The sequence below is a fragment of the Aquarana catesbeiana genome, linkage group LG02 (genome assembly GCF_042186555.1).
Source record: "Aquarana catesbeiana isolate 2022-GZ linkage group LG02, ASM4218655v1, whole genome shotgun sequence".
NCBI classification, from domain to species: domain Eukaryota; kingdom Metazoa; phylum Chordata; class Amphibia; order Anura; family Ranidae; genus Aquarana; species Aquarana catesbeiana.
The window spans coordinates 68,770,298-68,797,031 of NC_133325.1; the positions used below are offsets into that span (position 1 = coordinate 68,770,298).

At 40.6% G+C, this 26,734-nt stretch overlaps 1 protein-coding gene across 2 annotated transcripts in view; it reads right to left on the bottom strand.

Annotated features, from left to right (window-relative positions):
- Nucleotides 1–26,734, bottom strand: part of MRE11 (MRE11 homolog, double strand break repair nuclease) — a 497,020-nt gene that overhangs the window by 419,495 nt on the left and 50,791 nt on the right. For both annotated transcript variants that reach the window (XM_073613016.1, XM_073613017.1), the window contains exon 4: nucleotides 26,375–26,535. In XM_073613016.1, coding sequence (XP_073469117.1) covers nucleotides 26,375–26,535 — 161 coding nt within the window. The remainder of the gene's footprint in view (nucleotides 1–26,374; nucleotides 26,536–26,734) is intronic.

Consider the following 26,734-nt stretch of genomic DNA (forward strand, 5'->3'; position numbering starts at 1 on the left):
GGTTGCATGTTTTGAGTTACAGAGGAGTTCTAGGGCTAGATTTATTGCTCTTGCTCTACCGATCGTGGCAATATCTCACATGTGTGGTTTGTTTTCATATGCGGGCGCTACTCAGGTATGCGTTCGCTTCTGCCCGAGAGCTCGGCGGGACAGGGCGCTTTTACATTTTTTTTTCTTATTTATATTACCTTTTAGTTTTACACTGTTTTTAAAAGAAAAAAAAATGTGTCACTTTTATTCCTGTTACAAGGAATGCAATAGAAAAAAGCATGACAGGACCTCTTAAATATGAGATCTGGGGTCAAAAAGACCTCAGAACTCATATTTATCCCAACCATGACACTACCTGCTTGGAGTTTGCATGTTCTCCCTGTGCCTGCGTGAGTTTCCTCCGGGTACTCCGGTTTCCTCCAAAGACATGCTGGTAGGTTAATTGGCTTCGGTCTAAATTGTCCCTAGTATATGAATGTGAGTTAGGGACCTTAGATTGCAAGCTCCTTGAGGGTAGGGACTGATGTGAATGTACAATGTATATGTAAAGCGCTGTGTAAATTGATGGCGCTTATAAGTACCTGAAATAAATAAATAAAAATAAAATATTTACACTAAAATGCAATTTAAAAAAAAATGTCATTTAAAAAAAAAAATCGCTTCTGACGCTGCAGACTGCTCCGGTAAGCGGTGGAGGGCACTGGAGCATGGCGGGAGGGGGGGGGCCTCTCCCACCGCCGATAAAAGTGATCTTGCAGCGAATCCGCCGCAGAGACCACTTTTATCTTGTAGCCGACCGCCGGCAGAACACGGGGATACACGGGTTATGGCAGCTAGCTGCTGCCATAACGATATCCGTCCTCAAAGTGAGGACATATATCGGCGGTCGGCAAGTGGTTTTAAGACCGCCCACGACATATATACTGCGGCAGGGTGGCTCTGTTGCGTGAACCTGTACACTGTTTCGTGCATGAGATACAGTGGGCACGCGTGCGCTGCGTGCCGGGGCAGCATGCACATGGGTCCCGGAAACTCGATGTCTGCTGGCCACCCGCAAATCGCTCCACAGAGAGGCAGAATGGGGATCTGCCTATGTAAACAAGGTGGATCCCTTTTCTGACAGGGAACAACACTGAGATTGTCTGTTCCTAGTAATCAAGAACAGTGATGTCACTTGGGTCCGATTTGTCCGCCGCAATGTCGCAGTCCCGCTAAAAATCGCAGATCACCACCATTACCAGTAAAAACAATTTTAAAAATTCCCTAAATCTATCCTCTGCATTGCAGAAGCTATAACTTTTGCCCTAACCAATCAATATACACTTATTGTGATTTTTTTTTTTTTTTTTTACCAAAAACATGTAGCAGTAACATGTAATACATATTGGCCTAAATTGTTGAAATTTGTTTTTTTACATTTTTTTTGGATATGTATTATAACAGAAAGTAAAAAATATTGTGATTAAATACCACCAAAAGAAGGCTATTTGTGGGGGAAAAAAAAAAAAACAATTTTACTTGGGTACATCATCAAAGGACCGTAATTGTCAGTTAAAGTAATGCAGTGCCGTATCGCAAAAAATGACCTGTTAATTAGGGGGTAAATCCTACCAGGGTTGAAGTGGTTAATTTACTGAATGTAGTAGTAGTAGTAAACACCCTAACAAAAAAAAAAATAAAATAATAACCCTAACTCCTAATCCTAACCGAACAGTTTTTCTTTTTTTTAATAAATTAATAATAATATAAAAAAAAAAAGAAATAAAAGCTAATGGAAAAGCTAAAAAAAAGCTGAATACCTAGCAAAAAATGATGCAACACATAATAGTTTTCTCTATTGGCTAATAAAAAAAAAATGTCAAAGCTCAAAAACGCTGTATAAAAATGTACCAGATGTGAAAAAAACGCCGGAAAAGCGTTCAATGACGCTATGCTCAGGGTGAATGCAGCCTGAAGGTGCTTACAGTTATTGAAGAACATTTGCCCATTAATGCCATTGCTGGTGAGATCAGAATCAAGGAATGCCTGTATGTCAGTAGGAGTTTTACCATGCCCCATGGCCAAGGCTGCTCGTGGGAAGGGGTGCCGGTATTCATTTTACTATTCGATCGTTATAGTTGGATGCTGGCAAACAGAGGAAAGCTGCAGAGACATCCCCCTGAATGAACCCTCCCACTCCCAGGTAGCCTCTGTTTTGTAGCAAGCAATAGGGAGATCATAAGTATAGAGGTAAGGGACCTTGTTTCGCGTCCAGTAATACAAGAAAGGTTTTATTGGTAAGGGTTGGGCAACATAGCAAACACCACCGGCAGCCACGCTGTAAAATATGATTATTTTCTGATATCTCATAACCGTGCAGAAAAACCTGTTTTAGTGAGGTGAGAACCGCTCCAATTAAGAGCCCTTACTCACGCACAGCGCGGCTGCATTAGCAGTAAAGCGCCACTAGTTTTAGTGGCGCTTTTCGGACGCTAGCGCACAGCTTTTAACCCCCTCTAGCGACCGAAGAAAGGGTTAAATGCGCCCGAAAAGCGCCGCTGCCGAATCGCTTTGTAGATGCTTCAGCTGCGGTGCCCATTAATTTCAAAGGGCAGGGGCGGTGGAGGAGCGCTGTATACAAAACTCCTAAGCCGCTCCAAAGATGCTGCTTGCAGGACTTTTTCTAACGTCCTGCAAGCGCACCGTTCCAATGTGAAAGCACTCAGGCTCTCACACTGGGGCTGCAGGGGAGGCATTTTTCAGGCGCTTTACAGGTGCTATTTTTAGCCCTTTAGTGCCTGAAAAAACGCCTCCGGTGTGAAAGGGGTCTATAACTATAACTTTTGCATAAACCAATCAATATACCCTTATTGGGATTATTTTTTTTTTTACCAAAAATTTGTAGCAGAATATATGTATTGGCCTAAATTTATGAAGAAATTTCATTTTTTGAAATCTTTCTTTTGGATAGGTTTTATAGCAGAATGTAAAAAAATGGGTTTTTTTTGTTTGTTTTGTTTTTAATCGTCTGACTTTTTTGTTTATAGCACAAAAAATAAAAACCACGGAGGTGATCAAATACCACCGAAAGAAAGTTCTATTTATATAAAATGTATTAGGGTACAGTGCTGCATGACCGTGCAATTGTCAGTTAACCCCTTGCCGACCAGCGCATGACGATATATGTCAGCACAATGGCACGGCTGGGCAAATGGGTGTACAAGTACGTCCTCTTTAAATCGCGGCATAGTGGGCACCCACCACGTACTCCCGCTGACTCGATGTCCACTGGGGGCCCGGGATCGTGTCACGTAGGGGCAGAACGGCGAGATGCAGACAAGGCATTTCCCTGTTCTGCCTAGCAACATGACAGAGATCTACTGCTCCCTGTCATCGGGAGCAGTGATCTCTGTCATGTTCTAGGGAGACAATCCCCAGTACAGTTAGAATCACTCCCTAGGACACACTTAACCCCTTGATCGCCCCCTAGTGTTTAACCCCTTCCCTGCCAGTGTCATTTACACAGCAATCAGTGCATTTTTATAGCACTGATCGCTGTATAAACGACAATGGTCCCAAAACAGTGTCAAAGGTGTCCGCCATAATGTCGCAGTCCCGATAAAAATCGCAGATCGCCGCCATTAATAATAAAATTGCCATAAATCTATCCCCTATTTTGTAGACGCTGTAACTTTTGCGCGAACCAATCAATATGCGCTTATTGGGATTTTTTTTACCAAAAATATGTAGAAGAATACATATCGGCCTAAACTGAAACAGAAATTTGTTTTTATATATATTTTTGGGGGATATTTATTATAGCAAAAAGTAAAAAATATTGCTTTTTTTTAACAAATTGTCGCTCTTTTTTTTTATTTATGGCGCAAAAAATAAAAACCGCAGAGGTGATCAAATACCACCAAAAGAAAGCTCTATTTGTGGGAAAAAAAGGACGGCAATTTTGTTTTGGGTGCCACGTCGAACGAACATGCAGTTGTCAGTTAAAGTGACGCAGTGCCATATGGCAAAAAGTGCTCTGGTCAGGAAGGGGGTAAAATCTTCCGGGGCTGAAACGGTTAAAATAACGAAGTGCCGTATCGCAAAAAATGGCCTGGTCATGAAGGGGGGGTAAACCTTCCGGAGGTCAAGTGGTTAACAAAAGGATAAAAAACAATGTCAAAAAGTAAAGTTTTGTTGTTGAGATTAAAGTTTTTTTCTTGTAGCGCAGGGTTTCTCAACCTCTTTACTTTGGAGGAACCCTTGGCAAAAATTTTAGATCTTGAGGAACCCCAGAAATAATGTTCAAATCTACAGCTCATAGAACATTGGAATGATCAGCAAACTGTTGGTATCATTTCTGCTGACTCTTTGTTGCGATCCCTAAGTATAGGTTCATTGAAAATTCGCTATAGTTTGCCTGTAGACAGTTAAAATCCCATTTGTAATAACAGCTGAAAACCTGGGAGAAAATATTGCAGTGTTGTTGCAAGATCAAAATGAGAAGGCAAATTGAGGTATGATAGTCCACAGCAGGAAATTAAATGATGTTCTGAGAAATAAATGTCAACAGAAGATAAAAACTAATCTGAGAACAAGGGGTTTATGAAGTTGTCTTAATAAAAAGTTGGTCTGGCGGGATTGGCGTCATAAAAATATTTTTTCTGTTGATTTTATAGGTTAAAAAAAGTAAATGAAATCTAAAAAATATTAGTTTAATTAATCATTTTAAAAATACTGTTACAGTAAATACAAATGAATAGATTTATTCTGCAATTTGTCCAACGTCCAATGACACTACTGCTTTTAAAGTAGAACTGTGGCCAGGGTAGTGCCTTGTAATCGATGTGATGGCCAATCACAAGGATTCCCAAATGTAAATGGTGCTACTTGTTTACACCTGAAAGCCCTCCCCTTCCCCTCACAATGGAGAATAAAGAGAATGGAGGATTTCAGGAATAAATCCAATTCTCTAGGCTGCAGCAGAGAAATACTGAAATTCTAAGTGGGTAATTGGTGGGGTAGCACTGACCAAAAATGTTGTGGGAATGCTTTGGAGGGATTTTGGATAGTGCCAATGATGGCGGAAGGGAGAGGGGATGAGGATAATATGCCACTGAACATCACTGATTGTGGATTTATTTTTTACTTTATTGTGGGGTGGGGGGGGGGGGGTAAAAAGGCCACTGTCCACCAACGTGATGGAATTATTTTGGGGGTGCAGGGGGTTAACATGTCACTGACCAGCAATCATGAGAGAAGGGGATCGGAAAAATGTCACTGGCCGATGATTGTGAGATTTGTTTTTTGAAGGGGGGGGCGGGGTTAACGTGTTTTGGGTTTATCCATATCTTGGTGGGGATTTTAAAATGCCACTGGTATCCAATGATTATGAGATTGTTTGTTTTTTTTTGGGGGGGGGGGGTAACATGTTTTGGGAATATCCATATTATCTAACCATTGCACACAATTTTAGTGCAACGCACACAGAACACTTGCACTTGGCTTCAGTGGGAGACTTTTAAAGGCTAACCACACCTAAATGTCCATAAATAAAATAATAATGCGCCAATCCAATATATACACCTATGAAATGCTAATACTCACACAATTATATTATGCAAAGTGTAGTAAAACCAATTGTGCCAAAAATCGTGCTAAACAAATAACAAATAATAGCAGTCCAAATAAAGTCCAGAATATATAGATGCAATCACTTCTGTAATAATATTTCACTCCAAATCCGTGCCACACATCGATGTAATAGTGTGTAATTCAAAAGATTACCACCGCCACCTCTAAGTGCAATGCCTGCTCACCTCAGCCAAAGACCCCCAGGGGTCAAAACACGGAATATATGGATTTTGGATAATCCCAAATGGAAAAAAACATCAGCTGTGTCCTGGATCCTATGTGTTCCTCTTTGCACACCCTGGGAGTCAGCCCTCTGAATGTTACTCAAAGCAAAAGAGAGAAATTCATAGCGCAAAATTGCTGACATAAATGTGTTTTTATTAAATATTAAACTTTCTTTTTTTTAACTTTTTATATTTATATATTTAATAAAAACGATGTGTGGTACGGATTTGGAATGAAATATTATCACAGAAGAGATTGCACCTATATATTCTGGACTTTATTTGGATTGCTATTATTTTTTTAGCACGATTTTTTGCACAATTTTTTTTTAACACTTTGCATAATATAATTGTATGAGTATTAGGATTTCATATGTGTATATATTGAATTAGCGCACTACTATTTTATCTATTTACGTTTATTTATTAGTGTGAGATCACTACTGAATAGTTGCAGCTGTTATGCCCCGTACACACGAGCGGAATTTCCGTCGGAAAAGCCTTGGATGGGTTTTCCGATGGAATTCCACTCAAGCTTGCCTTGCATACACACGGTCACACAAAAGTTTCTAAACTTTCAACCGCCACGAACGCGGTGACGTACAACACTACGACGAGCCGAGAAAATGAAGGTTAATGCTTCGAAGCATGCGTCGAATTGTTTCCGAGCATGCGTGTTTTTTTACGTGTCGGAATTGCATACAGATGAACGGAATTTCCGTCAAGAACTTTTTCCGTCAGAAAAATAGAGAACCAGCTCTCAATCTTTTGCTGGCGGAAATTCAGACAGAAAAAATTGTATGAAGCATACACACGGTCGGAATATCCGACCAAAAGCCCCCATCACACTTTTTTTGACGGAAATTCCGACCGTGTGTATGCAGCATTACACTTTTATATACACAATTTCTACATAGCAGCGCTTTTGGTATGACCTAAATGTCCACTCTCCAAAAAAAATGGGTAATTTCAGGGGTTTTTGTAACATACTGCTATTTTTACTTGATATGTTTTATTATGGAAAGGGAAACTGTTTTCAGAATGTTCAGTCTTTTTTCTTTATATAGTAAAAGGAAAAAGAAAAAAAAATAGTGGCTATTAAATATCACTAAGTAAAGCTATGTCTGTCTAGAAAGAAAAAAAATAAATTAAATGAATTGGTTACATTGCTGTATGACCAAGTAAAATTCAGTCAAACTATCCCGCTACTGAAAAAATAGTCTCGAAGGAGAGGGGATGTGACTTGCTGGTATTGAGGTGGTTAAAGAATGACTAAAGCCATTTTTTTTTTTTAGTTTAGGACAGAGTGGAGAGGGATTAGTGTGTCAGTGTTTATTGCTGTCTGTGCCCCCATTAAGGAGAGTCACCCCCTCTATTTCTTTTGTTTACCATTATCATTGACAGAGAAAGCAAAAGAAAATCCCAAATTTTGGGTTGTCCCCAGAAAAGTAATAGATGTGAAATCTTCCACTGGTTCTAATTAGTTCTGGTGACCTGGGGTATCCAAGAAATTCACTTAATTTGCAGGGATTTTCTCCCACTTTCTGGAAGTGAAGGGAAATCTCTGCAATGGGACACAGATGGAGGACAAAAAATCTGACAGGAGTTATAACCCTCCCTTACTCTATCCAAAATGAAAAAAAAATAAGTTTTGCCTATAATTCTACTTATATACCCTATCCCTGTTTCCGAAGGCAGTGCCTAGGCGAGTCGTTTTTGGGGCAAATTGCAGGAATGCAGAGTAGCCAAAATCACATGTTAATGCATTGTAGTGTAGCATCATCTCACGGCATTTGGGCTACTCTGTATTCCCCAGGATATTGCCTTAGGATTCTGATGGCAACCTCTGCAGAATGGAAGCCATGGCAAAGGTAAATATTTTAACCAACTACACCCACTCTGAATTTTTTTATAGTAGTTTAAAACTGTACAGAAAACTAATATCTATGACTCTTTATGCAATAACAATCCAATTGGGTTTTAATCTCTCCAAGTGTGGGAAAGCAACTGTGAAATCAAAGTAGGTATCAGACATAGCTGGTCAGTCTGCTGCTCAAATTAATTGTCCAATTTAAATTTTCTAATCCGCACACTTGAGTACAAGATCAGAAACAGTCAAAATCAGTCATCTGTGTTAGTATTTTGCAGTCCTAGATACAAGAAAATCAGACAGCTTGGATCCAGCAAGGCAAACCATTTTTTTTTTTTTAACATTAAATTTTTATTAGCTTTATAAAGAACAATCCAAGAATTGTGTGAACATTCTTAGTTACAGTAAGTATGTTATGGTTAACATTATTTAACAACAACCGTAAATTTATAAGTAAAATAGTAAACCATCATACAGTACAAGATCTTGCAGTGAAATACGTTTGTATAGTGTCCTTTGATCCGTCTACCCCAAGGCAAACAAGGCAAACCATTTAAACACCACCAAAGATGTGGAGAAGTATTACATACACACAATTTACAATTCCAAAGAGTGTAAAAGGATCAAACAACAATCCAGAGAAAAGGACACAAGAAAAAGAGAGAGAGAACAAATGCAAAAGTCAAACTGCAGGATTAGTCCTCAGAATGGAAGAACAGGGAGATACAACATGGATAAAGTAGTATTTAAAATGGCTTGTTGTGAACAGATTTCCAGGTGGGAATATATGAAGAACTGAAAAAAAGCAATGCATCTAAATTAAAAATCTTATCACGTTTGGTCATTTGTCTTTAAAGCAGAACTCCAGTCTGTGATATCTACATATTTCTACTTCTCCATCACATGTTGTGCAGATGTCTTTCCAAATTTTAACATTATTCTGAAGCTTTTTTGTACCTTAAAAAATAGGATTTTTATCTTCACCTTAAAATCATTTTCCTGAAGTCCAGAGAGATGCAGGATATCTTTCTTTGGGTTATAAACCTACCAGCTTCAGAAGGGCTGGACAGCAAAAAAAAAAAAATTGTAGACCAGCCCAGGATAATGGCGTTACCGAGACAAAAGAAAGAGTACAAGGGAATTCCCCAAACAAGGACTTAAGCAAGAAAGAGAGGGTTAACATTCGTAAAAAAAAAATATCTAGATCTAAATATATGGAATAATCTACATTAGGTAGAGCCAAGAGCTAAACCCTAGCTCAACCTTTCTGACATATGGGGAACCCACACCTAAGACAAAGCTCCATAATATACCTTGCTAGAATATCCTTTTTATCCTCAAGAATCATAAAAGAGATTTAGGCATGCTCCCGACTCCCTAAATCCAACAATAGGTTCGAGTCCAAGATGCAACAGTCAGAAACCACTGGCGAAGTACATACACCAGGGTCAATCCCAAACAGGGAAGATGACCAAAAGGTCCTCCATCTCAAGCCTGGGAAGCAGGCCAGGGAGAAGTGTCATCAGAGGACAGGCCTAGATCCAGATGATTAGATCTCATGAAGTCAACAGAACATCCACTGATACTTATAGAGAATTTCTGCATCTGGGGACTAACCTGTCTGGAATGCACTTGGGTGTATGCACCGATCCCCCATGTCCAGGCATTACTGGTTGGGGAAAATATCCTATCAATTGTTCATACCTGACATGATCATAGTGAACAAGACTAGAACATGAAGTTCTGCCCAGATGAGGTTCCGAACCACCACATTGGCAGAGGAATGAGGCAGGTCTCTGCCATAGTGTAGTCCAGCTGGATCTGGATCAGGTGACCTGACAAGCAGATGGTCAAAGGATGTAGAAACAACGTCATCTTTTGAAACTTGAGACTGTGGACAGGAAGACAAAAAAATCTCCAACAATTCGGGCCCCATGCACTGACAGGCTGACATCTGATGATGAGATCTTCCAGAGAGTGGAAAGGAAGGACTTCACTGACTCCAGAGCTGGAAGACTGATCCACCACACAAGGGACCACTTGATCCTCAGGGGCAGACAAATTAGTCTGCATAGTAATTTGGTCAACATTTTCCATAATGGCAGTGTGTGGTTCTGGGACAGTCTAGTATGAGAATGTTGAAGAGGGGCTGCCTCAAAAACAGTTATTATAGGCCCACAATTCTCATACTAAGAGGAGTGCAAGTCCCAGACAAGGATGATGAAAGCAAACAGACTGAAGAATTTTCTGAAGAAGATACATTCTGTTCCGAGTTGTTTACACCCCAATTTCTGAAGATACACAATCTAACTGAACAGTGAGATATTTGGAAAATCAGACAGACAGTCCAAAAGAATTTAAGCTGAAGGTTTTCTTCACAGGAAGTCGCCAAAATATCCCACAGCGCAGCAGCTGGCGTCCAATGCAGTCTGGCAGGATCACCGCAGTGCCAATGTGCCGACCTTCGTGCATCATACTAATCAATTTTTTTTAAACAAACTTTCATGAAATGTCACACAAACATTTCATTAAGTTTAATTGGCCACCACGCATTCCACTTCTCCCCTAGACAAAGCAAGTACTTAACCCTTGCAGTTTAGGTGCAGCCCAACTGCAAGGGATAATTTTATAGTTTCCCAAAGTTGGGTTTTAACAGCCTTTTATTTGGGAGTATAGTATTAAAAACTATACAAACAATCAACATTTTTAAAATGTTAAACACTGAAAACATTATCAACTTAAAATTTTCAAACATGTCCAAAAAAAAAAATTTAAAAAAACAAGCATTACGAAAGCTATCTATTGAATATGTTGTGATACCCCAGCTACAAGTTCAAGACTTTTAGGTATACAAAATCATACATACTCTTTTTCAACAAACAATTCTCGATTTATAACCTTCCATCATCACTAAACCTCAGTTTACATTTATGACGCAGGTATTGATGGCTGCAAAAGAAATGGCAGCAAAGGTATGGCTCACTGGCACTATACATATCTTATGCCGCGTACACACGATCGGACTTCTCGTCAGAAAAAGATATGATGGCTTTTCCGACGGGATTCCGCTCAAGTTTGCCTTACATACTCACGGTCACGCAAAAGTTCACTGAAATTACGACCGTCAAGAACAAGCCGAGAAAATGAGGTTCAATGCTTCCGAGCATGCGTCGAATTGTTTCCGAGCATGCGCAGGAATTTTGCGCGTCAGAATTGCCATAGACGATCGCATTTTCGGATAGGAACTTTTCCCGACCGAAAAATTAAGAACATGCTCTCAATCTTTTGCTGGCTGGAATTCGGGCAGCAAAAGGTCAAAGGAGCATACACACGGTCGCATTTTCCGATGAAAAACTCTCATCGGTCTTTTGCGGGCCCAAATTCCGATAGTGTGTACGCAGCATAAGAGGTTTAATCGAGTTTGCAAACGATATGAGTCACTCATTTCCTGCCTGCAGATTTTGGTCATCGTCTTCTAGAACCTTAACAGATATGTCCCCTTTCACATTTCTTTGTGCCCTTGTTGCTGTGAGTTCTCACTCAGCCATACTCCTTTAACCACCCTTGTCTCTCCCCTCTAACCTACTTTACTCCTCTCTTTTCTGGATCCTTCTCTAGTCTATTCTTCCTACTTACACCTCTAGGACAGCTATGTCTGCTTGGATACAGCTACTCAACTTGTTCGATAATCTGTCAAGACGTATTGTTGACTTTTGTATGCACCTTTCTATATCTGTCGAAAACTTAAATTCTATACTTAAAAATATTGAATAAGAAAAGCTATATTTTGCGATATAATCTTTTCATCACTTTGCATCCTAAAGGTGCCATGTCTTTTCCATCTAAAGTTATAAAGACACAAGTATGATTCACTGTGCTCGCTGCTTGATAAATGCCTTTCATTCAATTGAAATCTACAGAAAAATGACCAAGTTCTAGGCAGACAAATTAAAGGCTGCTAGGCAATTTTCCCTGATCAGCAAAGCAGCAAACAAGAAGAGAACTGTTCAAATCAGAATAAAACTGCAGCAGCAATGCTTGTAACAAAATCCAAAACATTGTGGATCTTTAGCTGAATTGAATGAATAATGTAAACACGTATAGTCAGCCATAAGTCAGGCAAGGAATATATTACTACACAGTGAGAGGAAAAAAATATTTGATCCCCTGCTGATTTTGTACGTTTGCCCACTGACAAAGAAATGATCAGTCTATAATTTTAATGGTAGGTTTATTTTAACAGTGCGAGACAGAACAACAACAATATCCAGAAAAACGCATTTCAAAACAGTTATAAATTAATTTGCACTTTAATAAATGAAATAAGTATTGGATCCTTTATCAATCAGCAAAAATTTCCTAAGGTGAGTGCTCCTAATCTCAGCTTGTTACCTGTCCACAGAAGCAATCAATTAATCCGATTCCAATCTCTCCACCATGGCCAAGACCAAAGAGCTGTCCAAGGATGTCAGGGACAAGATTGTAGACCTACACAAGGCTGGAATGGGCTACAAGACCATCGCCAAGCAGCTTGGTGGGAGGGTGACAACAGTTGGTGTGATTATTCCCAAATGGAAGAAACCCAAATAACTGTCAATCTTCCTCGGTCTGGGGCTCCATGCAAGATCTCACCTCGTAGAGTTTCAATGATCATGACAACGGTGAGGAATCAGCCCAGAACTACACGGGAGAATCTTGTCAATGATCTCAAGGCAGCTGGGACCATAGTCACCAAGAAAACAATTGGTAACATATTACGCCGTGAAGGACTGAAATCCTGCAGCGCCGCAAGGTCCCCCTGCTCAAGAAAGCCCATGTACAGGCCCGTCGGAAGTTTGCTAATAAACATCTGAATGATTCAGAGGAGAACTGGGTCAAAGTGTTGTGGTCAGATGAGACCAAAATCGAGCTCTTTGGCATCAAATCAACTCGCTGAGTTTGGAGGAGGAGGAATGCTGCCTATGACCTCAGAAACACCATCCCCACCGTCAAACATGGAGGTGGAAACATTATGCTTTGAGGGTGTTTTTCTGCTAAGGGGACAGGACAACTTCACCGCATCAAAGGGCGATGAACGTGGGGCCATGTACCGTCAAATGTTGGGTAAAAACCTCCTTCCCTTAGCCAGGGCATTGAAAATGGGTCATGGATGGGTATTCCAGCATGACAATGACCCAAAACACATGGCCAAGGCAACAAAGGAGTGGTTTAAGCACATTAAATTTGCCGCGAGTCCCCGCAACTCGATGTTCGACGTCGGCCCGCGATCGTTGTCATGTTAATAGAAGCCCCCCCCCCACAGTTCGAACACCTGCCTAGCATTTTTATAGCACCGATTGTTGTATAAATGACAATGGTCCCAAAATAGTGTCAAAAGTGTCCGATGTGTCCGCCATAATGTCGCAGTCATGATAAAAATCGCAGATTGCCGCCATTACTAATAAAAAAAATTAATAAATAAAAATGCCATAAATCTATTCCCTATTTTGTAGACGCTATAACTTTTGCGCAAACCCAATACACGATTATTGCGATTTTTTTTTTTTACCAAAAATATGTAGAAGAATACATACTGGCCTAAACTGAGGAAAACATTTGTTTTTTTGTATATTTTTTGGGGAATATTTATTATAGCAAAAAGTAAAAAAAATGTTGTTGTTTTTTTTCAAAATTGTCGCTCTTTTTTTGTTTATAGCGCAAAAAATAAAAACTGCAGAGGTGATCAAATACCACCAAAAGAAAGCTCTATTTGTGGAAAAAAAAGGACGTCAATTTTGTTTGGGTACAACGTCACACGACCTCGCAATTGTCAGCTAAACGCAACGCAGTGCTGAATCGCAAAACATGCTCTGGTTAGGAAGGGGGTAAAATCTTCCAGGGCTGAAGTGGTTAAGCAAAACTGATCTTCTGGATTCATTGACCAGAGAGCAGTTCTTCAGTTAAAGAAAGGTTCCACAGTTGGATATATTTCTGAAGACCAAACAGAAAGCATAAGGGAGAGCCAAAATATATTTTGTGTTTGTGTGTGTTTTGTGTGTGTGTTGTGTGTATTGTGTGTGTATTTTGTGTGTGTTTTGTGTGTGTGTATTTTGTGTGTGTGTGTGTGTGTGTATTGAGTGTGTGTTTTGTGTGTGTGTATTTTGTGTGTGTGTGTGTGTGTGTTTTGTCTGTGTGTTGTGTGTATTGTGTGTGTGTGTGTGTGTGTGTTTTGTGTGTGTTGTGTGTGTATTGTGTGTGTGTGTATTGTGTGTGTGTGTGTTGTGTGTGTGTTTTGTCTGTGTGTTGTGTGCATTGTGTGTGTGTTGTGTGTATTTTGTGTGTGTGTGTATTGTGTGTGTGTGTTTTGTGTGTGTATTGTGTGTGTGTATTGTGTGTGTGTTGTGTGTATTGTGTGTGTGTATTGTGTGTGTGTATTGTGTGTGTGTATTGTGTGTGTGTGTGTATTGTGTGTGTGTGTATTGTGTGTGTGTGTGTTGTGTGTGTATGTAGGGCGATTCTCCTCCTCCTCTCCTGCCCTTTTGCTGAACAGTTCATGCAGAGATTTTCCAGCATACTGTTTAATACCGATCATCAAAGACAAAAACACAAAACATACGTGACAGTGAGCCTGAGAATGAACATCTCTTATTTGCTTGGTTTTAGTCTGTTAAATATACCATAGAAAGTGGTTTGTTATCTCTGCCCAACAAGTGCAAAAATATCTATTAATCCCACCAGAAATCAGGTGCTGTCCTATGTACTATAGGTTGTGCATTATTTCAAGCATCATTATCACACCGCTTTACCTCTCTGGACTACAGAACACCTTCTCTTATAATACAGAACGGAGGGGAGGGGGGGTGGTCTATTGCAGTCCTAAGCCATTTTCTCTACTAATGTGGCAATGCTGCTCCTCCATAGAACATTACAGTGAGTGAGCATTTCCACCCCAGGACAGGAAGTGTTACCCCGGGTTCACACTATAACGGGCTGCGGATCGCACAGGAGCGCTGTGCGTCCCTGTTCCCCATTTCAGGGACGAATCAGGGCCAATTCTATGCCTGAATTTGGCCCTGAAACTGAGCCAAAGACGCACAGCGTTTTTGTGCAGTGCACTCCGCAGCCGCCCCGGAGATATGTGAACCGACTCCATAGGGAGCCAGTCACATTCTCCTGCTATGCGAATTAGATGCGGGGAAACGCACATCTAATTCGCATAGGTGTGAACCCGGACTCACTGGCAGGAACCCCAGGTGAAAGTAAATGAAAGTCTGACTAAAAATGAATGCAGCCACCACATATAAGGACTGGTAAGCAGCAATATATTAACATTTTGTTCTTGTGGGTACTTGCCATCGCTAGTTTGTTTACCCAAGTGGTTATACATTTAGCATAATCAGTGTATTACATGGCCAGCCTCAAGCTAGTTACACACTATGGAACATTATAACACTGTGGGGGAGGGGGGATTTACTAAAGCTGGTGCACACAGCATCTGGTGAGGGTGTACATAGTAACCAATCAGATTCTAACTTCCAAGGATAAGTTTATCTTCAGGAACATGTTACATGTCCCACCAGTTTTTAGGGGGGAACATGTTCCCGCTCCTGCAGCCGCTCAGTGAGATGCTGCCTTCCTGTGACAGCAGTATGGGGAGAAGTTCCCCGTACTAGCTGTCACTTTTTGAAAAGAGCGCGGCCGTGCGGGCCTCCGCCCACGCGGCTGCGTCATTCATTCACAGAGTTCTGTGAATGAATGAACTACAAGTACCGACACCCTTTGCGGCTGACAGCGTGTAAATCTCAAGGAACTACCACAACGCTTATGAGCCCTGTTCATTGATTCTTCCTGTCAATGTGAAACTGCCTGTCTGTACAATGTATGATGTACAATGTATGATGTAAGGGGAGACAGCTCACACTGACAGTCTGCAGGAGTCCTGCAAGGCATCAGCGATCTGCTGGTCGAGGGTGCAATGCTTTCCAGGTTTACTTGCAAAAAATGTGCATTTGTTTTTAATTTTTTTTTTGTAAAGGTGAACTCATCCTTTCAGCTTGTTCAATTAAGCTTTGACAATAAAAGCCCTTTCACACTGAGGCAGTTTTCAGGTGTTTTAGCGCTAGAAATAGTGCCTGAAAACTGCCTCCCATTCTCTGCAATGGGTGTTTTCACACTGGGGCAGTGCGCTTGCGGGATGTTAGAAAAAGTCCTGCAAGCAGCATTTTTGGGGCGGTTTGGGAGCGCTGTATACAGCGCTGCTAAAACGCCCCTGAATGGGCAGCGCTTCCGTAGCACCGCAACGCGGGAGTTTTTAAACCCTTCTTAAACAACCGGTGCTGTCAGTGTGAAAGCAGCCTAAGGGCCAGTTCACACCACATGCAGTCCAGTGCGTTTATTTCTGCATCAAAAACGCATGGAAAGTAGGTTACACGGTTTACAATGGCATTGTTCACATCAGTGTTTGCAGTTCCAGTGCGTTCCAGTTCCAGAAAAAAAAAAGTAGAACAAGCTGCATTTTTCCTGCACTGGAACACTGTAAAATGCATCAAAAACGCACTGGAACGCACATAAACACGCCAAAAACGCACTAGAACGCACATGTCCTTATTTAAGGCCAGTTCACACCACAGAAACGCAGTCCTGATGCTCTCCAGAGGCTTTTTTGCATGCACGTTTTTGATGCATTCCAGTGCGTTTTTGATGCAGTCCAGTGCATTTTTCCCCCCTTTTTGTCCTTAGCCATAAATAAGAACATGGGTGTTCCAGTGCGGTTTTAGTGCATTTCCGTGAGTTTTTGATGCTTTTTACAGCATTCCAGTACAGTCCAGTGCAGGAAAAATGCAGCATGTTCTACTTTTTTTTCTGAAACTGGAACGCACTGGAACTGCAAGCACTGGTGTGAACTATGCCATTAAAAACCATATAACCTACTTTCTATGCGTTTTCCATGCAGAAAAAAAACGCACTGGACTGCATGTGGTGTGAACTGGCCCTAAAGGTAAGGAAAAAAAGCACTGGACTGCATCAAAAACACACCAGAAACGAATCAAAAACGCGCATGCAGAAAAGCATGTGGAACTTATCTGGACTGCATTTCTGTGGTGTGAACTGGCCTGGCCCTAAGTCTTAGTTCACATTGGTGAGATGCGGGAAACCCCACAAATCCAGTGCGGGTTCCCGCATCGCACCTGACTCGCGAACGGCTGCAGGTTTCAAAGTTAACAAGCGACAAAGTTAATGACACCCCCAGATCGGTTCGCAAATCGCAGTGCGAACTGTGAATTCAAGCAGGAATCGGATTACATGGGTGCAAACGCTCATACGATCTGATTCTGGTGGGGACTTAAAAAAAAGGGGGTCCTGCACGAGTTTGGTCTGAATGCGATGCAAATTCAGCCATACACTTTGTATTGCTGAATTCGCATCACACAGCATTGCATGTGATCTGCAGAGCAATGCGGTGCGAATCACATGAGATGTCTGGTATCACACCAGTGTGCACTGGCCCTAAAACCTAAAAGTGGATTGGTTACTATGCACAGCTGCACCATATTGTGTGCACCAGTTTTAGTAGATCTCCCCCAGTAAAGATGTTCTAGCAAACAAGGAGCCATGCTTGTTCTGATGATGCATCCAAGCAATCCTTTCAAGTCAACAGCCACCAAATGCAAATTCTTATTTGTATAATGACACATCAGAGCCTGATGAAGAAGGTTTAACCTTCAAAACGCGTTAGCCAGAAGCGGTTCGTATGTCTCCTTCTCTAGGACTCAGAGACTGCTATCAGTGGACAGACTGCTATACGTCAAAGACTGTTATGAGCGCGATTTTCTTTCTACTTTTGTGAGTAGTTTTTATTTATGCTTCTTGAATAAACGTTCTAAAGGATAATGCACTAGGCTGGTGCGCCCTCTTTTCTTTGTTTCCACATATCGGCCTAAACTGAGGAAAAAATTTCCTTTTTTAAGAAAAGTTGGGGATATTTATTATAGCAAAAAGTACAAAATCGCTCTTTTTTGGTTTATAGCGCAAGAAATAAAAACCACAGAGATGATTAAATACCACCAAAAGAAAGCTCTATTTGTGAGAAAAAAAAAGGACATCAATTTTTTTTGGGTACGTCGCACGACCGCGCAATTGTCAGTTAAAGCGACACAGAGCCTTATCGCAAAAAAATGACCTGGTCATTGAGCAGCCAAATCCCCGCCGGCTTAAGTGGTTAACTGAGAAAATGCAAAGCGGTCCCTGAATGGCGCCATGCTGAGCGGGCGACCTCATGTGTTCAGTAAGCAGCAAGGAAACCAATCGGCAGAGCGAGTGAAGATAACTGTAGCAGTGATGCCTACTACAGTGATTTCCAGTTCCATCAGGCAGGCATGGCACATGCATGGTTACATTGGTCCAAGCTGGTCCAATGTAACTGTAAACAAATATACTTTACCTAGAATTCTTCTTTGATCCATGCTAAATAACAAACAGCCTGCATTCTTCCATAATTATCAGAAAAAGCTATTGGTTAATGTAGTGGTGCACAGAGAGAATCTCTATATACTATGCACGAAGCCTCAATGAACAATCTGCCATCACCTTACTGTAGTCTTGTTAGTAAAATGTGAAGTCTAATTAGTTGCTATGGTTCTTTGCACTTTGAAAGTTGCCCTTTACCTTGACGAATAACATTAATTTCACACATAAAATAAAATGTATACTGGGATTGCTGCTATAAATTGTAATCACATCCCCGGGTCCCCAGATAACCTGTTTGCGTCAATAGCCGTGACTCCCTGCCTGCAACCCATTTAAAAAATAATCAGCGTTGCATGCTAATGATTCTACAAGGTATTAACACATTTCATTAAAATGATTTTGAAATTGCTCGTCTTTCAAAACGCTCATCAACCGCGTTACACGTTAACCAAGGTTCCACAGTACTGCGCGTTATTCATTTCGGTGACAGGTGGTACGTTGTTTTTTTTTTTTGTACGTATTGTTTTGTTTTTCATCAAGTTTAGTTTAACCACTTGCCTACTGGGCAATTTCACCCCCTTCCTGCCCAGGCCAATTTTCAGCGCTTTGAACGACAATTGCGCGGTCATGCAGCACTGTACCCAAATGACATTTTTATCATTTTTTTTCACACAAATAGAGCTTTCTTTTGGTGGTATTTAATCGTTTTTTTTTGTTTGTTTGTTTTTCTAAACAAACAGAAAAAGACCAAAAATTTTCTTTATTTCAGTTATAAAATTTTGTAAACAGGTAAATTTTCTCCTTCACTGATGTGCGCTGGTGAGACTGCACTGATTAGCAGCACTGACGAGCACTGATTCCCAACACTGATGGGCACTGTTGGGACTGTACTGATCGTCAGGACACCGATAATCAGTGCAGATGTCCCCTTTCACACTAGCCAGTTATCCGCTCTCTCCTCTCCTCAAGCTGTGTCAACATGAGGAAAGGAATGCCGATAACCGCCAAGTGTGTTTACATTGTCTTCAGCTGGGGTTGGACACAGGTCCGAAGAATAAAGCGTTCCGGGTGCACGCCGCAGGGGGTGTGATCATGGGAGGACTTCATATGACGCTCTCCCATAACCGGCCGACCGCGCAGTAGCCGCCATTTTGCTACAGCACGATCGGCAAGTTGACCAGCTTGCAAAAATTTATTATACTGCAGCTTACCAATTATTAGATGTGATGACTGCATTTCGTTTTCTTTTTTAGGCTTTCTTTCTTTTCACCTGGTGATCCTGCCAGTACGTCTGTTGTTTTTAAAAAGTAAAAGCTGCCCTGCAGATGTAACAGTTATTGGGTTGAGACAAATTATATACCACCGACAGGAGTACTTAAACGGGTAAGCTTTTATTTATTTATGTAAAACCTTTATTCCAAGAGGAACAAAATTGTTGCCGTAACTGCCTATAAAGTTTTTAGCTGGAGTTTGTATCACATTTGTTAGTGTGTTTAAATGTGCTTGTGTATCTAAATGGTCTAGTGTATCTAATACTACCCTCATATGTCATATTCATACTCTTGAATGGAGTGAACCTTGCAGGACATTCAGATCTTTCCCTTTTTGATGGGTATGGACTGGGAGCCCCCGCTGTCATTTGAATATACATATTTTGATCATCCTGCCATACTGGTGACCCTTTTATGCGCTAATTCTACGGCTATACTATTGGGAGTTAGGTCCCCTGTGTATAGATTAAGTCTGTAAGATCCCTGATTGCTTTTTAGCCACATATCTCAGAGGTGGCGGTTTCATCCTGGGTTTTTCAGAATCAACTCCATGGGAAACATATCCATGTTGTAAATTCCAGTTAATTATATCAGTTGGTGCTTTTCTACAAAGATCAAGTGTGGGTTCCATTTGTACCGATTCTCTCACGTGTGCTCCTGAACATTGTTCATTTCGATTTAGTTTTAGTCTTAGTCTTTTGACTAAAATACCATTTTAGGTTTAGTCATCTGAATTCTTTTAGTTTTAGTCGTCTAAAATCTCCAGTACATTTTAGTCGACTAAAATCGAATGGGTTTAGTTAAATTGTAATGCATTATTTAAGCATTTCTGTAGAATTTCCAAACTCATCGTATACTCCTGGAGTCAAAATCTAATAACATGTTATTACAGTAAGTCCCCTACTTATGAACGAATTCGGTTCCCGGAGCTCGATCGTAGGTCCAACCTGTTCGTAAGCTCAACAAAAATCAGTGCTTGCAGACAAAGGCAATAGCACAGATCACTGCACCTACATGGATGGTCATCAGTCTGAGGAGGCCTGTAATAATGCTGCACACAATGCTCTGGACAGTCGTCTGTCTCAGGGGACCTGTAAAGATGCACACAGTGCTCTGGATGATGGTCTGAGGAGGCCTGTGAATGTTGCTGTGAATGTTGGTCACAGTGCTCTGAATGTTGGTCTGAGAAGGCCTGTAATGGCACACACAGTGCTCTGGACAGTTGTCTGAGGAGGCCTGTAAAGGCAATCGACGCAGTGCTCTGGACGGTCGTCTGAGGAGGTCTGTAATGGCGCACACAGTGCTCTGGACGTTGGTCTGTGGAAGCCTGTAATGCTGAACAGTGCTAAGCACACCACGCTAAGTTCGCTACCTTGCTTGCTGGGATGGGAACCACTCACAGGCTTTACAGACGGAGCTCCGAGGAAAGCAGAAGTTCCCGTAGGTAAACGTTCCTCTCTCACATTTTCCTTCCATTTTCGTTCATCAAAGTTTTCCTCAATTGATGAAAATTAAGTTATTGTCATTTAGTTTTTGTCACTGGAAACATGCCGCTAACGAAAATTATGACGAAGATATTTTTGTCAACGAAATTACCACTGCTCCTGAAGAAGTATTTCCGAAATGCGTCAAGTCCACATGTGAATTATGTTTGGAATCTATACCTATTGTGAACCTCTAACTGGAGAGAATTTTAGTATGTCTTTGTCAAAACTTTTAATGGAATAAAATAAAATTGCTTTTATAATACTCCATTGTTTTCAATATATGTTTGTCCACAGAAAGTCTATGACTACATCTTTTGTTTCTGGAATTATATAATTTATGGCTGTGTTGTGAACCCTGGACAGGTGAGACTTCCATGATGGTGGGCTGGGGTGGAGTTCTGAACTTTAGTGAGAAAAGCCTAAAAGTGTCCCTAAGCTATAATACAAGGCGGTACACAATGCAAACCTCATTCACCTACTCAAAATGAAATGTTTTCTGGAGAGGATGGACAATTTACCTCAAGAAAAATATATGTCACCAGCACTTCCATATCATGAAGTCCAGATATTTATTTGGGTTCATTCACACTATGTACAGGGATCTGAGTTTTTCTGAACTAGAAAAACACAGGATTCTGCGAGGGTATACAGAGAACAATTGTTTTCTATGTGCCCTGTTCACACTAGAACAGAGCCCTCGGGTACAGAGCAGCGCAGATACAGCATGCATTTTTTTCGCAAACAGCCTAGAGCTGTGCTGAATTCTCTGTTTCTATGCCCCGCGGCCTTGGCAGCAGAGAACAGAAATGAATGAAAATTCACTCTTTGACATTTAAAAAAACGTAAAAAAGGGAAAAAAAACATAAACAGTGACCTCCACCAACACCCCCCAACCCTTTCCCTCAAAGTCAGAACACAACGCAGCATTAGCTTACCCAGGGAAACAGATCTTTTGCTGTGCAGGTAGTGAATGAGCCTAAAGTAACCCACAAAACAATTTGTACTAGAGCAACATTTTGAACCCTTGCCTGACAAAGGGGTCCCACTCAGCCCCGAAACGTAACTAACCATGTTGTCATGTGATCACTTTAACCACTTGCGCACTGTAATAGTTTTACTGCTAAAGTGCAGGCCGGCCGCGAGGAATCGCATATATATATATATATATATCTATATATATATCTATATATATATATATAGATATATATATAGATATAGATATATATATATACACACACACACACATTATATTTATATATGCGATATATATATATGCGATGCTACATTTATAGGTAGGGGGCATGCGCCCGCCAGCCTATGCTGTCACTGTTTCCCGGCCAGTGATTTATGACCAGGTCCTGCCGATCACTGGAGTGCGTGACAAGACAGAGCTTTGTGTATGTAAACAACACAAAGCTCTCTTCTGACAGCGGTGATATTTTCTTCTATGTTGACACCAGGCAATGAGCTGAATGTTATTGCAGCACCCTCTTGCTCCAGGCTTTGTCAAGAAAGGAGTGCGATAGGAATGTAAACTAGTGATTCAAAGGCTAAGTTCACTTTTTAAACATGATACATGTTGCACCCGTATTTATATAGTGTGACATGCAGTATGTTTAGCAGGACCCCTTGCCCCCTCCCCTCCACATGAGAGGGTTCTGTGCATGTGCATCTATAATTTTTTTTTTTTAAAGGTGAACTTATCCTTTAACTCTAAAGCCTTGTACACACGATCGGATTTTCCGTAGACAAAACCTCTGATTTTTGTCCGAAGGTGTGTCTGGATTTTGTCTTGCATACAAACGGCAAGGAATTGTCGGCCAACAAACACGAACGTAGTGACATACTACATGGTTTTTCTGCTCCTTAGCGTCACCCTTTGGGCTCCCTCTGCTAATTTCATGTTAGTAAAAGTTTGGTGAGTGTTGATTTGCGCTTTTCAGTTCGCTTCTAAACGGACGTTCGTCAACCAGACATGTTGCGGAATCGGAGAAGATAACGTGTTATTTATTATTGGCCTTGGAGTTATTGCTTTGAACCAAGTCCAGTCCAGGAACAGGAGGAGGAGGATTTCTTGAAACAAAAATTGGTTGCTTTATTATTCGTGACCAATTATGTCATATGCCTTTGCTGTGGGAGCTCCAGGAGAATAATCCGGATGATTTTTGGAATTATCTCCGGATGACGGACCCCTACTTTCACCAACTCTTGGCATTGTTGACACTCTATATTAAGAAGCAGGACACATGCATGAGGCTTTTATTTTATTTTTTGGTTGAATAATAATGATTTGATTTGTTATATTTTCTATATTTTTGGATGCATAGAATGCACTTTTTGGTTAAGTTCCTTCGGCAGATAGCATGTCTAATTTTATTTGCTTTCTTTTTTTAATGCACAATAAAAAAAATTGTGGAGAATAATACTTGGCTATGTTTTTTTACTTGAAATCACAGTTTGGGAGTAGGCAGTTACATTTAAAAAATACAATGTAAAATTAACAAGGGACACCAACATAGTTGTATCTTTGATCTTAAAAACTACGGAATAATGGTGTTATGGTAACTTGCACCAAAAAAAAAAAAAAAAAAAAATAACAAGCATAATAATATTAATTCTTGATATCACTAGAAAAAAAAAGCCTTTGAAAATGTGTTTGCAGTAACTCCATCAGTATCACCAGCAAAGCAGCTTCATTATTATCCCATTAAAGAAGAAGAGAATTGTGCGCTGCATTTGGAGATTTCATAATTTACTGCGTCACGAATGTTAACTCTCCATTACGAACGCTAGTTTACAAGACCGACCGCTTATGGCTCATCCTTTCTTCCGAGCATGCGTGTTTGTACAACGGACTTGTGTAAAGAAGTTCAGAAAATCCAACAACAGACATTGTCCACGGAAAATTTTAAAGCCTGACATCCAACATTTGTCCGCGGAAAATCCAACAACAATTGTCCGATGGCATGTACAAACGATCAGATTTTCCGCCAACAGCCTGTCATCACACATTTCCCGTCGGAAAATCCGATCGTCCGGCTTAAGAGTCTTATAATCGCAAACAACACAAAACCCCAATAAATGAGAAAGTAAAGGCAGGATAAATCATGGCACAAGAACAATCATTTTATTTTTTTCCCTCTTAAAGCTCAAAGCAAACAGTTAAATAAACAAATGAAATACATACTGTACATAGAGGATCCGTTTTACCTACCAGAGGGAAAGAGTTAAAAGCAGGATGTTTTTTGGGGTTTTTTTGGTCACTTCAGTCCTATAGACATAAAATTAAATAAGAGGAAACGTTTCCATAGTGTGGGAAATTCTCTCTTGCATAGTTGTCACCGGGAACAAGTTTCCCCATTGCTCAATTTTCCCCTCCAGTTCTGGTGAGAACTCTAGAATGTCAATTTGTCCCTCATTTATAGTCCTACTGACAATGGTTAGCAGGATAAAAAGAGGGGCGACTTTCCCAATGGGAACACACAAAGCAATGAAAACCTACAGGAACTAGACTCCCCGATGGCACTAGGTCTTTCATCTGTATGCCTCCTATACTGCAAAGAAGATGTAGAAAATTTTCAATAAATATAATATTTAAAATATTCAACAGTAGGACTGCTGTTTGTGTCAATAGATGCAAGCAAACAGAGTATAACAAGTAATTCTGCGCTACCCAAATAGTAAGCAGCTAACACGGCCAATAGGATATAAGCATAGAACAAAAAACAGAATAAGTGTAGCGCTAATATGACAAATAACCATATGTTATATAGTGTGAAGACCATTAGGTTCCTCAAATCAGCACATCAAAATGTATAGGGGGGACATAAAAAGTATATCAATAGATAATAAAGTCCTCAAAGTCCTCAAGAAATGTATCATGTAAAATGTTAGGATGAGAGTCCTCAATATATATGTGACTTCATATTAAGATATATCAAAAATACAGAAAACATCTGGACTGAAGAAACACCACAGCCGACAGTGAGGAGGCTTACTGGAACGTTTGAACCCAATAAAACGTACGTTCAATTGGGTCAAACAAGCTTGAAACCTGAATGGTTGATGGAGTTCCATAGAAGGTAGGAGAAGATCCAAGGATAATCTGTGTGATGGTGTAAGCCTCAGGGGTGATGTCCGCAGTGAATGATGGTTACATTGGGCAAGGAGAAACAAAAAAAGGCCACATAGTGTAATCCCGTATGGAAAAAAGAAATACACTCACATGAGCAATGGATAAAAGACAGCGCTGTACAACTAAAATGGCAGCAGTGGGGTCCTACCAGACGCGTTTCGTCTCCTTGGACATCGTCTGGGGGGCGATGTCTAAGGAGACGAAACGCGTCGTGAGGGACCCCACTGCCGCCATTTTACTTGTACAGCGCTGTCTTTTATCCATTGCTCATGTGAGTGTATTTCTTTTTTATAATAAATTTGGTATACATTTTCCATACGGGATTATACTATGTGGCCTTTTTTTGTTTCTCCTTGCCCAATGTAACCATCATTCACTGCGGACATCACCCCTGAGGCTTACACCATCACACAGATTATCCTTGGATCTTCTCCTACCGTCTATGGAACTCAATCAACCATTCAGGTTTCAAGCTTGTTTGACCCAATTGAACGTACGTTTTATTGGGTTCAAACGTTCCGGTAATCCTCCTCACTGTCAGCTGTGGTGTTTCTTCAGTCCAGATGTTTTCTGTATTTTTGATATGTCTTAATATGAAGTCACATATATATTGAGGACTCTCATCCTAACATTTTACATGATACATTTCTTGAGGATTTTGAGGACTTTATTATCTATTGATATACTTTTTATGTCCCCCCCCTACACATTTTGATGTTCTGATTTGAGGAACCTAATGGTCTTCACACTATATAACATATGGTTATTTGTCATATTAGCGCTACACTTATTTTGTTTTTTGTTCAATAGATGCAAGCAGCCTGACTCCAGACTAAGCCCACACAAGTGCGCCGATAGCAAGTGGCTTGATATGGGTGCACTTGGAGCAGAGGAGGAGCACATGTGAGGGACCCCAGAATAGGAGGTTTGGAGCCGCTGTTTGCACAGAGCAGGTAAGTATAACATGTTTGTTATTCTAATTTTTTTAAAAATTCAATCACTTTAAGAATTTTTTTTTCTTTTAAATAAAGAGTTTATTATCGCTAAATTTAGAGGAGATGTTAAGGGAAAAACAAATAAAAACATTGTAGTAAGGTATGGGGCAGTCACTGAAACCACTGCAATACTGACGAAACATACAGGATGGTCTCTACTACACTAGAACCACTGTTTCTGGGTGACCTGCAATTTCCTATTTTACCAGCAGTTGGCACTACAGAAAAAAACGTGCAATTACACCTTTAGGTGCCAAGAAAATCATGGGCTATAGAAAGGAAGGCGCCAGTGTTACTACACAGAACAGGCAGTGTCACATTGCTCTTCTCATGCACCACACTTACTTGCTGTAGCTAAAATTAACAGACTGGTCGCTGAGAACCTCAAACTGGACGGGTCGGTCTCCCATACAGTATTTCCTCATAAGCTCCATACAGGTGTGTAGAGTCTTCCTGGAAGGTTTGTTGTCGTGAAAAAGATCTCCACCAAGCAGCAAGAAATCGACCTGTGGAGAGATATGAAAATGTATACAGTCACTTCTTTTAAGGGACTCAAGCTAATAGATTTCTAAAAGAGACTCCCATTGTTTTAAGACTAAGTTCACAATTGTATACAGTGCATCCGGAAAGTATTCACAGCGCTTCACTTGTTCCACATTTTGATACATTACAGCCTTATTCCACAATGGAATAAATTCATTATTT